Below are 17,338 nucleotides of genomic sequence, written 5' to 3' on the forward strand. Positions count from 1 at the left end.
TTCCCAGTGTGTAAGTGCACAGCTGGAAAATACCAGCAGAGACTACATGCACATTCTGGGCTTTGCCTCAGCCCAAACCTTTAGAGAGGCACCATTTACTCCAAGAGGAAAAGGAATTATGAAGGGAGAAAGAAGTCCAATAGGAAGAATAATAAAGATGAAAAGTTGCTTTTCCTGAAACTTTATGTGAAACGAAGACAAATTAGAAGAAGCCCATCCGTTTGATTTCCTTTCTCAGGCAGAATCTGCTGGTGGCTCAAAAGAGTGCTCTGTGCAACATGGTTCTTGCTGCTGAACACAACTTCCACAATTAATGCATGAAATTTACCTTTGTTCTTCTGTGCTTTGTCAGCAAAACAGCTGAGAACAGCATTTCCAGTGGCTCTGGTTTGGTGTCTGTATTACTACCCCAAAGAGACAAATAGTAAAACTGAGGAAAGTGTGGGATTTTTTCCATTCAGTTTTTCATTCTAAAATTTTTTATTCTATCAGCATAATTCTAAAAGCATCATGAAATCTCTTGGCCAGCCCATAATCCTAGAGCTTTTAGAAACTTTCAGTAAAATGCCCTTACCCAGAGAGATTCTGCAGCCTGTAGTATGAATTTTTCCTGAAAAGGAATGGGGCCCCACTCTTTTTATGTTTGAAACTGGATGCTAGAAGGTTAGATGGTAATTAGTCTTCCCAGAGAGGACATTGTAAAAACAAATCATCAAGTCATTTGTTGCTGTTCTACCTAAGAACACAGTTAGTTAAAAGAGCCTCTTTGGAAAAACCCTGAGAAAGAGCTCAGGATGCTCTATGTGTTTTTACAATAGAAAGCAACCAGCAATCCTGTCTTTTAGCAGAGCATTGCACCAGCCCTTCTATAATACACATGCAGTTCACTACAGGGAAGAAAATGGTCTTGGTATTTTCATAGGAAAGAGCTACAAGGTGATTTTGAGCACTGAGAAACAGTTTCTGCAGTGAGTTGTGTCATAGTTGTTTTTATGTCTCTATAATGGAATATGAAATAAACTATCAACATTTGTCTCGGAGACTTGACTATGAAGTCGCTACAGATGCAGGAGATTTGTGCATCTTTCTGTGTCTTTTTGAAAGGCATTAGCAGCTGGAGCCTACTATCATTTTTCCACTAGAGTGATCTCAAATAATGTCATCAGAAAGGTTCACGAAAGGGAATCTAGTGGGACTTGTGGAGTGTCAGATGTTCCCTAAGGAAACTCCTGTAAGAGACTATTATACCAGTGGTATTTCCTGGGCATTCTTCCCCAGAAATACATCCTTGGGAGGATAATGCTGCAAGCGGAAGACTGCTGGAGATGTTGGGCTGCAGAAAAGATGGAGTAGGAATTGTTCTGGGTTTTGCTGCAGTCTCATTATGGGAGTAGGTGGTTCTGTATATATTGGCATGTTCAGAGACCTGGCCAACTTAGCAGTTCCCAGGAGCGGTGTAGCAATGGCTTCCTGTGGCTTAAGGTGTGTAGAGTGCGCTGTGGAGAAACATGGGAGAGATTTTCAAGAAAGGGTCTTGATCCAGTTTAGTTTCAGGCCAGGATAGAAAGGGTGTGGTGCTCTCAGCAACCTCCTCCCTCACACCAGACATGGCAACCCTGGGGCAATGCAGCATCATGATGTGGGAGCTTTCCTGGTACTGCTCAGGACTTCCAGGCTACTCAGGAACAACAGACTGGTAACTCTGTCTGTCAATGCCCATTTCTTTAGCAACAGTATGTTTTTCTCCTTGATTTCACAGCCAGGTTGTTTTTAAAATAATATATGTATGCATGTGATGCTGGAGGAATAAGGCTGAAGAGTATTTGGTGACTTTTCTGGACTCCTTGGAATACTTGGTTTGACTAAAGGCTGCCTACTTAGTCCCCATAGCTGTTCAGCCTGGGATAGGGCATCCCACCAGCCAGCTCTGAGCGAGAGCCACAATCTTCTCTGGTGAATGAACAAACTGTGAGTTCTGACCTAGTAGTGTCAGATGCCACTAGGCATCCTCTAGTGGGGGGTGCTTTAGCCAAAATCCCTTATCTGCAGTTTCTTGGTGGGAGCAAAGAGTGCCTTTCCATTCAGCATCCTTCCCTGAAACCTGAGTGTTTGTGATGTTTAAAATCAAAAAGTAAAAGGAGGCCTCTCTTGCCAGGCACTGACTTGTGCTTTGAGGTTAGATGTCAAGTGCCAAAGACTGCAGGAGAGATTTTGGACCAATAGAAAGCAGAAAACAGCAGAAACTTCTCAGAAGATCCTGCTCTATGTCCCATCTTGTGGTACGGTGGGAGTATGGAGAGAGAGAAAAGCGATGGACCATGAACTGAAGCCCATTTGCAAGGACAAGCAGTAGAAACACATTTTCTTTTTCGTTTGGTAGCAAAAATGAGGTGCACACAAAATCTTGCTAATTTTGCTGCTCTAGGAAATGGGAACTCAGCCAGGCATACATAGATCAGGGAAAACCCCCAGAATTAAGCGAGTTAATATGAGCAACAGCCTCACCATGCAGAACCATAAGGGAGAAGGAGAGGGGCTAAGAATGGTCACAAAAAGTGATGAAATTCTGTGAGAGTGCATATACACAAGGGTATGAAGACTTCGACAAAAGCTAGTGGAGGATTGTTGAGAGGCCAATGCAGTTAAGTTCCTGCTTTGTTACATAGATAAATTGCCAAAGGAAACATTATCCAAACAGTTCTACTTCAAAGGCAAAATGACAAGCTTTGGGGAACTTGTGGTACTTTCAATCTGGCCAATAACCAAGTGTAAAGTGTAAAATATACATGTTTAGGAAGTAGGACACATGCCGTTCAAGACAGGCCTTTCCCATGCTCTCAGACCAGTGCAGCTTCATTTGATGTGCAAATGCATGATGTGTGATCTGTCCTGGCAATGTGCTGCCTGCCAGCAGCACAAACATTTCACAAGCACCCTTTTGGGTTACTCCAGCCTGCTGTGGTCACAGCCTCTTTGGCAACCCCTGCAGCTGGAGCTTTTCATACAGTCTATTGCTGTGGTGGTTGCACAATCCAGGTTTATGTAGTGTGGCTCATCAAGAGACTCCAGGCAGTTAAAAACACCTTGAAAGCATCCTGGAATTGCAGGATTTGATGTTAGATACCAGGATTAAATGACAATACAAGGAATGGTTACAATAATGCACTGGGGAACATATCAGTAATGTAGATTCAGTTGATCCTTAAGGCAGATTGTCCCAGCCTTCGTGGTATTGGCGATTTCAGGGTATTACAGATGATGGAAACAAAGGCACTCCATAATGTGTTTATAAATTTCACATGAAATCAGGTCAAAAAAGTGTTCCCTGGCATGCTTTCTGGCATTGCAGGCACACTCAAAAATACATGTGCTGTGCACAGTACAAGCCAGCCTCTGTTATTTGATAAGACTCATCCTAATAACCCATGAAAAGTAACAGTGCAAATGCTCACCATAAAGAAGCCATGGATTGTAGGTGCAGTCTCTCTTCAATACTGGCTTGAGTAGATTTAAATTTATATCAGAAAAAAATAGTTGTGGTCTTTATGATGCAACTAAGCTCTAGAATACCTGTGCTAGTGGGCTTTTAGTGAGGGTTAAGGATGTAAACTCAGCTGTTTCAGAATCAGCCATTCTTAGGCACCAGGACGTGCAGATGTGCTTTTTCTCCCTCTCTAACTGTAAGCTAAGGGACTTAGGTAGGGACATTATGCAGCAGCTGAGGTGACCTACCCCAGCTGTATGAAGAGGCAAATCAGCCTTGTGCCTCTCCTTACTGTCTGTGGGACAGATTGTCAGTCCTGTGTGTATGTGCAGCCTCTAGGCCTAAGGCACAGATAAGCAGGCACTTGGTGCTGGGCACTACCCAGTGCAGCAGCTGTGGCTACACAGAAAACTTAACCTGCTCTGCAGCACTGAAATGCCTGAACTTGTGCTGCAGCCAGCTGTAATCATCTGTTTCTTGTGTTAACCTTGGGTTCCAGCATGTCAGTTCTGGTCCTCTGAGAAAAATTAGGAAAGTGCATATCAAAACCAGCATCCCAGCACTCTACACTGTGCTGGGTGGAAGAGGAAAGTGGGACCTCAAGCCTTAGTAGTAGCATATTCTAGCCACACTTCAGTGATGTGAGATTATACCACTATTCTCACTTTAGACTAATCTATCCTTGTAAATGGCCTGACTTCATGCTCTGTGTGCTAAGCTGAAAGTCCTGCACTTGCTTCAGAAGTTCCTAGATTTCTGTGTGAGCCACACACAGGTCCCTGATACCTGTGCACTGTCAGTGGACACAGAAGATATGGTGAAGATACAGAAAGAATTATGGACTGAGTGTTTCATGAGGACAAGGGAGGAAGATGTAGTCTAATGGGCTTAGAGAAATCTGTTTGAATGGGTTGGGAATGCTGATGGCATCTAATAGCCACAGAGGCTTTTCCTGCTTCCTGATAGATATAGCACTGTGAATATCACTCATTGTGGTAAGAAGTTGTTATAAGAAAAATAACTTCCTGTGTTGATGGACTTAGCATGCAGTAAATGGAGATGTATGGATGCAAATGTAAGGTGGTAAATGTAGCTCTCCAGAGCTCTACGTGTAACCATGCAAAGTCATAAGTAAAAAGTACAGTGTATTGCTTGTCTTTGACTTCCTCTCTAGCTCAGCTGCTGCCCTGAATTCAGTGTTATTATGGATCTCTTTTTCCAGGACAGAACTGAGAAATAACAGGGTACTGTGACACACAGTGCCACTGCATATGCAAGGCAAGATTTTTCATCCTGGCCTCTGTTGGAAGAAAGAGCATTCTCTGTAACAGGGCACCAATAAATGTGTGAATGATAGCCAAGTAGTATCAATATCCACTGCTTTGTCTGTAGACCACAGAATTGAAACTTTCTGTCTTTCTTCACATCCTTTTCTAGAAGAAATGCACAGTTATTCCAAATTCTCCCTTTACTATGCCTGTACACTTTTATTGATACATTCACTTTCACTAGCTCCACAGGGTGCTTATTTACTATGGATTAAACTTAGCTCGTTTCACTAGAAAACATATCTTGTTTTCAGTGGCTCTAGAACAACCTTCCTTCCTTTGTTTTGCTTTCAGAAAACGTCTCCATTGCTTGTGCCTGGATGACTGCTTGGAGTGCTGAGACAGGTGGCAAGTGGGTCAGAGAGATGGGGAATATGGAAAGTTCTAATTGTCCACCCAAAGTCCCACAACAGAGCTGTCCGTGCCACTAAATAGAAACAATACTCTGCTTAATATGCACCTGATATTCCAGACTTTAAGGAGCAGTACTCCTCTCTAAGAATGCAATTTCCTTCCTATTATTGAGTCTTATTCTCTTTTATCCCATCTATTCTAGTCAAGTTACTCCATCGTGATTGCCTCTCAAGTGTTGATTGAACCAACAGTATTATTCTGTGACACTGAGGTACAACCACTGCTTGCCATACAATGAAGTAGCTTGGCTGTATTAACTGAGCACTTACTTTACCTAAATAGGCACCATTTCAAAAAGGAATGCAGTCCCTGGCAATGAAAGTAACCTGGAATAAAGGCATTGCTTGAGGGTGAGTTGTATAGTACCTGGCCATGTGAATTCAGTCCGTCCTTGTCCCATTTTAGCATTTTGAAATCAAAGTAGACTATCTCTCCATAAAAGGTCTGAGTGTTAATTTAATAATCTCTCTGAAATGTCTACTAGAGAAAGAAAAGGCATCATGATTTTTTAAAATATTATCCAAAAATCAAGCTGTGATGCAGCAGTTTGCAAGGGTGCCCCACTGGTTTTGATGACTTCAGACCTGCCCCAATAGCTAAACTTTATGACCATAAGGGTGAGGATGGACTTTGACTATGACCTAGATCTGCAATTCACAAGTGTTTTCATACAGCTGCAATAATATTCCAGAAAATGTAATTGGCCTTTTACATCATTCACTTTTGCAAATGAAAATAAAGCTACTGTGAGAGCAGATCTTTTGCTAAGAAAATATTTTTTTTAATATTTATAGCTCTGTCAATAATAAAGGAGTCTCACAGTCTAAAGTCTTTCTCTAAACCTTTTTAATGGAAAAAACTTCATAGAAAATATCCTTTTACTTTTTTAATAACATATAACTATATACATGATTAAAAACTGTAACAAAAAGCTGCAGGGACTGGAAAAATGTTTTGTTGGATCCATGCAGATGGTACATCTAAAAAAGGATTTCACAAATCCATGTACATCAAATGGAGCTGCAGTGACAGGGTTGAAAAAAATGGCAACTCTATATTATTTACCTGAATGTATTGGGAATAAAGCACAGACATACAAAATACACAAAAAGAATACAAAAGAGTACATGGTGTAAATGCTGTAAGCACAGGAAGTTTCTTTTTTAAGTAAATAGGAGAAAAGAAGTAAAATCTCCTTTTTCACATCTTATATTGCAGTTTAAAAGATAACTAATCTCTTACTTGTTGTATTTTGTTTTTCTTCACTCTGACATACACTACAGTAGAAGTATATGGCATTTGAATTTAACAACTCAGGAATACTTTGATTTATCTCCATGTCTGTGAATGTACTATCAGTTCTGAATAACCATAGAGTGTGTAACGTATTGCTTAAAAACACATACACAGTTTGATATGAGTTACAAAATATTGAGGGCCACCACACTACAAAGTGCTGGAGACTCTTGTCCTGAGCCAGCAGTATGTTGAAGGACACATACAACTTCAAATCTAAGAGGAATTCCTCAGAGACTAAAGGAAGTTAGGAACATGCAAAATTAAGTTTCTGATCAGGGCTGGAGTTTTCAACAGTTCATAGCATAGACTCTGTAGCTGGGAAAACTTACACCTGAGGCTGTAATTCTGTCCTTACACCCCAGATCATGTAGCTACACTGTGTGGATGATTTACTATACTTCTAAAATAGATTTTCTTAATTCTAAGTTAAAACATAAAATGAAACCTCTTAAAAAAAAACAACTGGGGAATTGATAAGCTCTGCAGCTGAAAAAAGAAAGAGATAGTGTTTAGTTTGTCAGTAATAGATTTGAAGAGTCTCTGTAGGCAGCAGGTAATAATGTGACAGGCTTTAAACACCTCACTTCTGAAAGAGCTTGCTCATATTTTTGTCCTGGACCAAAAGAAACCAAATAATTGAAAGCTCAATACCAGCCACTAACGTCACCTGAGGTGCACAAGCATGGTGAGGACGGCAAGACATCATTTACTAAAAACTGTAACAAGTTCTTAATGATTCCCAGTGTAATCACAGACACTTTAATAGCAGACAAATAAATGGAGCCTGTGCGTGCATATATTTGTTTTAAAAAAAAACAACAAGGTGAAAGCAATAACAGTAACAACAACATCAACAACAACAAAACTAGACAAGCAGTGAAAGCTAAAGTATTCTCTGAAGCCTTGGAATCTGTTCCTGTTCTCGTTAACACCCACCCACCCTGTCTGGCCTTGCTCTTTTGGCAGGCAGGTAAATCCCTTCAAGTTCCTGGAAATGAAGGAGGACTTTTTGCTTATAGCAAGACATAAAGTAATTATGAAAATAAGCTTTGAAATCCGAATTGTTGTGAGCCTTGAAAGCCAAATCTCGCTGATAAGTATTTGGCTTTCATTGGCCATGCAGCAGATTGATTCCCTCCCCAGTCTGACCTCTTTCTGTGGGCGTGCTAATTGGAAAGTTGCCACTATGCCAGGTTTGGGGCCATTACCATTCAGAATCTTTTATTTTTTAGGAACATCAATGACACTTGTTTGTGTTGTTCACTGCTAGTGTTTTGGGTGAAATCTGGCTTGTAGAGCCCTGATTGAAACTACAATGTCAGTACAAGGCAGGTCTGTTTGAGAAGGCAGCCTGAAAGCAGTAAGACTTACTTTGTTTATTTAAGGAAGAGATAAATGTGTGTGTGCATGCATTTGCATTTAACAGTTTTATAGCTGGAACCGTTATTAAATGATGCCCAGTAGCAATTTTATCTCATTATAATTTGTTTTAAAAAGATGTAACGATTCTCAGGAGATTTTCATGAAAACATGCAGAGTTGGTTTGCATTACGTATGCAGTTATGTGCCCAGTATATATGTTGCAACTTAATTTCTTAAATATTGTGTAACACTTTTTATTCCTGAGTGCTGGTCTCCATAAGGAATAGAGAAGGTGGCATCATGTGCTCTTCTGCACAACACGGTCCTCTGTCGTTTTAGGAGTTCTTCTGAGGGATCTTTATTGTCACAGTTTTAACTTCAGAATATTCTCTCAATCCACATTCACCCCTAAAGAACAAATTGCATCATCAGCTTATACCAGGTATTGTTTATCAAGCAAAAATCTGCAAAGAGATTTCTTGATAAAGGTAAGATATAACCCAAAATTGCAATTTAGTTTAGGTCAGAAGAACGATGGATGGCTTCAGAATTTGATGAGACACACAACATTAAACACAGAAATACTCACTGTCTGTTGATGGAGCTTTTGGGAGCAAATAGATATCCTCTGTCTTTTCTAGACCTTGAAAATGTCCAAACACCAAGACCTACCCCACTGGCCAGTGAAATTACTGTTTATATTGCGCTCGAGAAAGGGAAGACCCGCACTAAGCACAATGAAAAATGAACTACTCACAACTGTGGGTAAAGATGAACTTCACTTCTAAGGTGCTGATCTTTTCTCCCTAACAAAACTCCCTAGAAATCACCATTTGCACTTAATGTGGAAGAGGGTTCAGCTTGCTCAGATTCCCTTCTTCAATTCCCTGTAGAATTCCTCATTTTGTCCTGGCCCTGGACCTCCATACTGCTAGAGACCAGGCACCCACTTGGTCCCAGTCATCTGACACATGGCTCTGAGGGGGACACATTCTGCTTTGCATAGATTATGTTTAAAAAGAGGGTGTTTCTGAATGCTGTTAACATTTTGTTTTAGTCAGCTTCAGTCTGGCTCATCTTTTTGGCCCCTCTGCTGAGGTTTAGTGTGGATGTTGCATGGCTTCATAGGACTTGCACTGGTCTTCTCTGAAGGACAGCTATTTCCATTTTCCTGTGCCCATTTTGAGTAATGGAGAAGTCTCTTTATGTCATTAGTAGAGTTATGTCTTCCAGATGCTGTGTATGTAAAGCAAACACTGTCCCCACCTCAAAACAGGTACAGTCCAAGTCTGGAAGTAAAATACCTTTTCCTTATTAACTCAATGAGGATTTTTTGCAGGAGGTCTTACAGACATTTGTTTATGGGTTGAATTTTTATCCCCACCCCTAAGATGCACACAGTATCGCTCTATTACTTATATTAAAATGTAGAACATGCTGGCATATATATGATGTTAGAATGTTTATTTGACACTGCCTCCTCTCTGGATTTTCCTGTGCAGAACTAAATGCCAACTGAACCATAAAGAATATTTCAGAAGAATTCCTCAGAACCACCTTCTAATGAGGGTTTCAGAATGGAGTGAGAGGCCACTGTTTAAGGCAATTAAACCCTTCTGTAGGCCCCCACTGTTGCATAACCCATTTTGTATTTACTTCTACACTGCAGATTTTACACAAAATATAACATTGGGGTGAAACTGCTGTAATCTTCCTTGGAAAGTTCAATTGAGCAGAAATATCAGTATTTACCAGCCCATGTCACTTCATCTGCAGTTTTGAACGCATATGTGCCTGTTGGTTTGGTAAGCCTTATATGTGATACAGTGGTCAGTATTTAAGGGATACAGCAGATTGATTATTCTGTAGGCAGTTTTAAGATTTACCAGAGTCTAAGTACCTGCAAGCAAATATTAGTGAAGACTTTTGTGCATGTGAAAGGTGCCCATTGATCTTGACCACACCACTCCCAGCTTGCAGTAGAAAGTGGTGGATTTGTCTCCAAAGAATGACCAAAAACTTTAGCTCTTTATCAGAAGTATTCCCTTAGGGCTCAGTGGAAGCTGTCACCAGGAGCTGCTTGGAGCCCAGTAACTAATGCTAGTATGTGTCTGTGTGGAAGTTTCTGGATTCAGCAGGGCTGCTTTGTAGCTCCAGACACCCATTAGACACATATTTGTGAGCCAATAGGCAACCCAGCTGACAGCAACGAGTGATTTTATGTACATTCCAAATGCCACTTGATCTTTCATCTTGGACTGCCAAACAAAATTAGAGACATTTATTGTCTGTTTCTTCAACTCACGGCTTCAGAGCCTTACACATTTGTTTTCTGGTCAATAGTTTGGAAAAGGAAAATTGTGATGAATTCTAAGGCAAATATTTTTTTCAAAAGTTAAAAAGCTGCAATTGCTGAATAGGAAGATGGGTTATGCCAGATATTCAGAGCAGAAGAGTCAGTGTGTGTTCAGTTCAAGGGCTCGATTGTCCCCACAGACTTATACAAAACTATTCTATTCTATGGCCACTCTGGGTCTTCTGGGACTGCACTTTGGTATCAGAGTGAGAATAAAGGTTGTGTCTGTGAAAAGGAAGAAGTCCATGTGTCAAATCTGCATGGTGATGTCCCTTGGTTGTGTAGGTATGAGGGAAGGGGAATAATATACTTTTTAAGAAGAAATATTATATATTCTCTTCCCTACCTCAGTCCAGGAGGAAAAAAATATTTGGGAATTACAACTCCAAGCCATTCTCCTGCTTGCACTTGTTTTTTGGAATACAGGTGTGCATTGCTGTATCTCAGAGCTATCCAGATAGCTATATCCACTATATCAGATAGTAACAATTCCTATGACATTAAAGAAGAGTTCTGAAGTAGAATGGAACTTCCTTCCCTTGAAGACATTTGGACAGAGGCCAGAATTTTGGGGAGCTCTAATATAAAATGGCCACATGTGGCTATCTGGGGTGAACCACCAAATTTTTAGTTACATGAGTTGAATTTTACATTTCCCACATAGTGATAAGAAGCTTTAAAGAAACATGAATGAAAAAAAACAAAACAAAGCCATGACTTCTAAACCTCTTCAAGGATAGAAGAATATTTTAAGTAATCTTAATGCAATCAGAAATCACCTGTATTGTGTACATGAGTTCTGGTTCTCTACTGGGATGCACATACTCTGCTACATTTTGTGGGAGTGTAAAATGAGTATAACAGTTCTGAACTTCGGGTTGATTTTTGCCCATGTGTGATGAAAACCTGTGAATTTAAATGCAGGACGAAAACAAGTCCCAGATAATGCAGTACTGGCAGAGGAAGCACAGTGGCCCAGTTATGGTCTGTCTGTAACATAGTGTCACCTTTGTAATGACACACTAATGTATAAACAGCTTTTATTTTTTTAACTGCCCAACTGAACATTATTTATCCCTTAAAAACAAGAATCTAGGAAAGTGGCATTTTAATAAGAAGTATGCAGGTATTAATGCAGGGTGGAGGAGGTGAATTAGAAGGTGGTATCTGATCAAAGAGGTTCTGAAGGAGTAGAATAATTACTTATAGGTAGGTTTTCAGGCATCTTTGTGAGATGGAGATTATTGCCATTCCAAACATTTATTGTTTATGATGAATACTTTCAAAGCTGTAGTGGGAATCAAGTGTGCAATTACCACAGATTTTTCTATGAGAGCTGGGGTGCTGTCTGGGTTTCCCCCCTTTTAAGAACTCTGCAACATTGATACGTGAATATTTTGCTTGCACAGTTGAACCTCCCTGGAGTCAGTGGGGTCACCCCTGGGTGTCAAGTTACTCATGAGCTCTATCGAGCTTAGTAGTTTCAGAATATTTTCACAATGATAAGAGTTAGATGACCTGACATATTTATGCCAGTGTGAGATCACCTCATAACTCATGAATGTGAATAGCATGAATGTGTTATTCAAATACTCCCTAACAAGGGAAAATACTTCAGTCTACATAGAGCTTATTTTATAGATCAAGCTGTATACTTCAACATATTTAAAGTTTTAAAGAGTTTGACCTTACTTTATTTTTACTGCTGAGTTTACCATTAGCCATAAGCTATTTTGAAAACTTAGGTGAGACTTATCTGGTACACATACCTCCCGCACAGAAATTAATTGAATCCTTGGTATGTAACCAATCTGGGGCTGATGCAATTGCCAAACTTCCTTGTGATTGTAATGAGAATGAGAAACTGGTAAGACTTTAAATTTGGTACATGGGACAATATTTGAGTGTGGAGCTCCATTTCAAAATATTTGACACTTAGCGCTTAATGGAATAAGAAAGACAGAAAGCTATATAATGGCAAGTGGTTTTTTTCAAAGGTATGTTAACACATTTGTTTCCTTCTCTTTGCCTGATTTCATTGTTTAAAAATCTGCAAGCTGATAATTTTTTTGTAAAATTCAAATGCATCTGTGTTAACAAATAGAGTGAAAACTGAAGAAAGGAAAGGAAAAACTACAAAGAGAGGCACAGTACATGGCAAAACAACTCTGAAACAGGTACACCAAACCAGCCAACAAGCACTCAGCAGCACCAAAGAGAAAGTCTTTTTGAAAAGTCATGCTTAATATGGCTAAAAAAACTTTCAAGAAAACACAGATTACAAGTTCAGAAAAATACACAGAAATTTTCAGTTCCTTTCAGAAGAAGAAAATTCTAATAAGTTAATTTGCAACATTAAAAAAAAACCCAAAAAATAAAAACCTGGTCTTACCATGCAAATCAATTGCATTTAGAACTGGCAATGATGATTAAATGTCACCTTATGTCACTTTATATTTTGCCCTGATTCTCAGGTTGGAATATTTCTGGATCTTAATTTGCATGGAAACATTCTCTAATGTTTATTAAGTTGTTGAGTTGAGAAGAATTTAGAAAACAGCAGTATAATACTTACATCTCTCTCCCATTGCCAGACATTTTGAATCCTCCAAAAGGACTTTGGGCATTTAAGGCATTGTAGCAATTTATCCTGTAACAAGAAGAGGCATTAAATCCAGCTGCACTGCCAGAGAGACCTCTGGATAACTCAGAGAGAGACTGAAACTTGTGGAGCTAAGGACACTCTATACCCCTTAGTAATAACAGACTTGTTTCGTGTTGAAAAGAAATGAGGGATTTATGCTACAAAAACAACAGTCTGCTTCTTACTCCTAAAGAGAATTGGATTTGACCTCTGGGGGCCAGAGGAGACCACCATACCCTTGGACACATCTTCAGTAATGAGCTGTTAATCTGCTGCCAAACCTCAGTGCCAGTTTATAACATAGAGCTGTTAGATTTGAGTTTGCACTTTTTCTCCCTAATTTCATGCAGCTCTTTAGTTTAGTCAGGTTTGACATACTAAATTGCAAGCTACTAAACTCTAGAGCTGGCATTCCCTTTCCCTAAAGACTGGAGAGGAGGCGTCCTCTCAGTTCCCTAATGTTGTAGAAAGTGCACAATCCTCTGTGCCTTTAGTGAAAGCTCCCTGGATTCCTGTGCTCCCCAGAAAGGATGGTTTATCCTGTTTGTTTTCAGTAAAGCCGTTCAGTGGCTGCAGTGCTCCAGGGAAGCAAGGTGCTTTCCAGCTCCAGCAGTGAGCAGCACCTCCCCACTGCTGTTCCATGGCTTGGCCAGTGATCCACCACTAGCATGGGCTGCATAAATATTCTTAACAAAGGGTGCAAAACTGAAGTGGAATGATGATAGTGAGTCAAACTCTTTATCTTCAAGAGTGGGAGTGGGTTAACTTCTACTTACCAGACCGTCCCAGCCTGCATTGCTGAAGAGACTGTCAGGGCCTTGTTTATGTCATTTGTAAAGACAGCAGCTACCAGCCCAAAATCAGAATTGTTGGCTCTCTCTATAACTTCATCCATGGTTTTAAATCTCAGTATTTCTTGAACAGGCCCAAAAATCTGCAACAAAGAATAAAAATTAATAAAATATCCCCTTCATAGGCATTTTATTCTTGTTTTGTTCTGCTTTCTTAATTATCTTCTCTCTCCTATTATACTGTTTACAATTTCCCACAGCAAAATTTAGTGATAACTAGTGATAATAGCTGTCTGTAAAACTGCATGAATTTCCCAAAGCAGATGCCTCAGGGGAATTTGTCCATTCTACCCATATCTCCTCTTTGATATCTGACACCTTACAGTCAGTGACAAAAATTGAGCTTCCTTACCCAGATGATGTAACTTGCTGTGTGCATAAGGAGTTCTGAATTTTATTTTATTTTTTTAATATGGTCATAATTTTTACTCTGAAGCTTTTGTCTTCGGAATTAAACAAAAAAAAAAAAAAAAGAAAAGTAATATTTAGGACATTTTAAAAGGATTTTGCCCACACATGACTACCTCCTCCTTGGCAATCCGCATGTCATCTGTTACATTGGAAAACACTGTAGGTTCAATGAAGAATCCCTTTCTTCCCAGCCCCTTTCCCCCACATTCAAGTTTTGCTCCTTCAGTGATGCCACTTTGAATCAGTTCCAAGATCTTGTTGTATTGTTTTTTATCAATCTGAAAGAGAGAAAAAGCTGTTTGGTGCGCAGACCATGTACTTGTCAACTGAGTCCAAATAGGTGTTTTTAGACAAGTCATGTTCCAGTGAGTCAGCTCCTGCTTCCATCACTGCTCTTTGAGCTGCAGATGCTGAAGATCTACAAGCAGGTGCTGCCTGTAACTTTGGGCTCAGACTTCTTAAGATGTGTCACCTTATGTTTGTGGTAGCCCACACTTGCTAAACAATCTAGTTTACAAGCACAAAAAAAGCAGATCATTAGTTTTTGTACCAGATTAACTTCCTGAAAATGTTATAAGCCCAGCTGGTTATTAGTGACAGGAACATTTTCTAAAGACTTATTTCTGATTATGCCTGTCTTCTGCTTAGAATTCTTGGATCTCCAAGCATAGGTATGGCTGAAGACAGTTCTTGATGGTGAAGTGCTCATAGAGGCTTTTAAGAGCTTCTCACAATTTACGGCTCTATTTTGGGGGCTGAAGATCCAAATCTTGGTCTTAAAACTGGGAGGCAAACATCATATTTAAATTGAGATTTTTTTATTTAACAAGAAACACCTCAGAGCTGCACAGCTTATCTACTCTTTTAGAACTTTAATCTTGAAAGCATGTATTGTGCATATATATATATATATATGTATGTATACGTGTATATGTATATATATACTATATCGGTAGTATCAGCTACCCTGGACCTTGAATGAGTGTGCACTGACTGACCTCTGCCTTAGTGGAGTTTAAATACTTCCAGGCACCTCCTGGGCTGTAGAGCCAAAGCCCTGCTCCTTTACCTGTGGACCTTGTTCTGTAGTTGGGTCAAAAGGACTCCCCACAACTCTCCTCTTTGCACGTTCTACGCTCCTTCTGACAAACTCTTCGTAGATTGATTCTTCCACGTAAATCCGTGAGCCTGCAGTGCAGCACTGTCCTTGGTTGAAGAAGACTCCTTGGTGAGCTTGTTCCACAGCATAGTCCACTGAAAAGCAAGACAGCACATGTTGCACTGCAACACCGTGGGCTAATCTGCCTTTGCATCAGTGCTGTGTGTATTACACAGTAGTGCCACATTCCCCAAACTTCAGTACTAGGATTTGGTTAAATAAAATTAAATCAAGACATCCCATAGTTGAGTCAGGTCAGAAATGAGGATGATTCCCACTGGGAAAGTTAAGACAGTGATTTAGCAGTCAATAGGAGTAAGGTATGCAAGAACAACTTCACCACTGTCTTATATCCAGCAACATGTCATTTACCAAGCAAAACCCTTAAGGGAACCTCAGAAGTGGGATGTCCCCCACATAAATACATCTGACTGGGTCACTGTAGGGAAATTTGGAGAGGAAAATTTGTCTGTGATCCCAAGTTGGCACTGGGTTTAATACTTCATATGTGAGAATTACAGCAAACCAAATACATGGGAAAATTTGACTTTGATAATGGCAAGACCAGTCCTTCCCAAAAAGCCAGATTCCTTTTCTGTAACATAGAAATTTCCTCTTGGCCCATGCAGGTGACCGGGTAAGGCATTAAAATTATAGGTGTGTTATAGAACAATCAACCCTCGATTTCTACTCCAACTTCCTTGGAGGTACAACAACACATTGTTGTCCAAGCAGGAGAGAGGATCCAATCATATTTAGACATTCACGGCCACATTCTTACTTTGGGTGTAGTAACTGACTAGACTAGAATAATGAATTTATCCCTAAACAGTGATGCCCTACAGCACTGTAATACCTCTGTTACCAGTTGTAACACTTTGGAACATTGCTTTAAGTATAATCTTTCATGGGCTAAACAAAGAAACAGTGCTTTACTTTCAGCACATTCTAGACAACTCTGCCTAACAGAAATGTCTTTTTATGCCCTCAGTGTGGTCTTTAGAAAAATTACATGGGTTGTTCCCTGGACCCCATTCAAATTTTCCCTGGCAGCTCCATGGAGATTGAAAGCACTGGTGGATAGCTGTGATTAAGTAATGTTTCTTTCTCTATTGTTACCAGTTTTTCACCATGAGGGGCTCTAACCATTCTCCTCTGTTTTTTTGGTGCACTAAACCTTCAACAGTTTTATCATGCTTTCTTCTAACTTCTGGCACACAGTGTTCCTCAAGCAGAACAAACAACTCCTTTGGAACGGTGAGCCAATTGCTGTTTTTAAATAATCAGAGCTTTGAAGTTTAAATCTTAGGCCAAGTGCTGGAGGTTGTAATTGTGGGAAGACCAGAGAGCAGTTGTTCTTCCCCCGTGGAAGGTCATAAAACCACGACACACAGACCTGGCACAAGTCACTCTACTAGAAATGTTTAGGTGTTCAAGTCTGAGTTAGCAGGTGAGGGACATTTGAGGTACGGTGATATCTGGTGGGAGGTGGAGATGAGTAACTGGGTAGAAGGCTGGAATATCTGTGTCTGGCTCCAGCTGACAAGAGCTTTTTTAGCTTACCAGGATGTCTGTAGCTGAAATTTCAATCCTCAACTTGGTAAAGCATTTCTACGTAGAAAAGCTGCTGGAAGTTGTCAAGCTTTCCCTAGTTTTTTAGGTATTAATAAGTTTTGAAAATGGATACAGGATTGTAACCATCTCTTGTAATTAATGCTATTCAAAATTATTCTATTCACTTACCCCTTTTAAATGAGAAGACCAAATCCTTATGTATCTATTTATTGGGGTTGCAAAGTTCTCAGAAAGGGCATTGAGTATAGGGTGCCTGCACCCAGCCTGAAACAAGAGCTCAGAGCGAGGTGTGAACCATCTCATTCATCTTAACGGGGTGTTAACCTCAAAACCTCCTGCTGACAATTTAGATATCAGCATTGTAACTATTTAGTTGCTGATCATTTATGCAGAAACTTTTAGTTTGTGTTTACATCCTATCCTAAACAGCTGTCCTGTGCCTTCTCAGGTGCCAG

General features: G+C 40.0%; 1 protein-coding gene across 1 annotated transcript in view; it reads right to left on the bottom strand.

Annotated features, from left to right (window-relative positions):
• Positions 1 to 6,055: 6,055 nt before the first annotated feature.
• ALDH1A2 (aldehyde dehydrogenase 1 family member A2) overlaps positions 6,056 to 17,338 on the bottom strand; it is a 54,701-nt gene continuing 43,418 nt past the window's right edge. The window contains exons 9-13 of the mRNA XM_005521466.3: positions 15,219 to 15,403; positions 14,263 to 14,427; positions 13,664 to 13,821; positions 12,819 to 12,893; positions 6,056 to 8,295 (exon numbers count right to left, since the gene is read on the bottom strand). Coding sequence (XP_005521523.1) covers positions 8,223 to 8,295; positions 12,819 to 12,893; positions 13,664 to 13,821; positions 14,263 to 14,427; positions 15,219 to 15,403 — 656 coding nt within the window. The 3' untranslated portion in view covers positions 6,056 to 8,222. The remainder of the gene's footprint in view (positions 8,296 to 12,818; positions 12,894 to 13,663; positions 13,822 to 14,262; positions 14,428 to 15,218; positions 15,404 to 17,338) is intronic.

The sequence above is a fragment of the Pseudopodoces humilis genome, chromosome 16 (genome assembly GCF_049639895.1).
Source record: "Pseudopodoces humilis isolate 2021_Gansu_Grassland_sample_001 chromosome 16, ASM4963989v1, whole genome shotgun sequence".
Lineage (NCBI taxonomy): Eukaryota > Metazoa > Chordata > Aves > Passeriformes > Paridae > Pseudopodoces > Pseudopodoces humilis.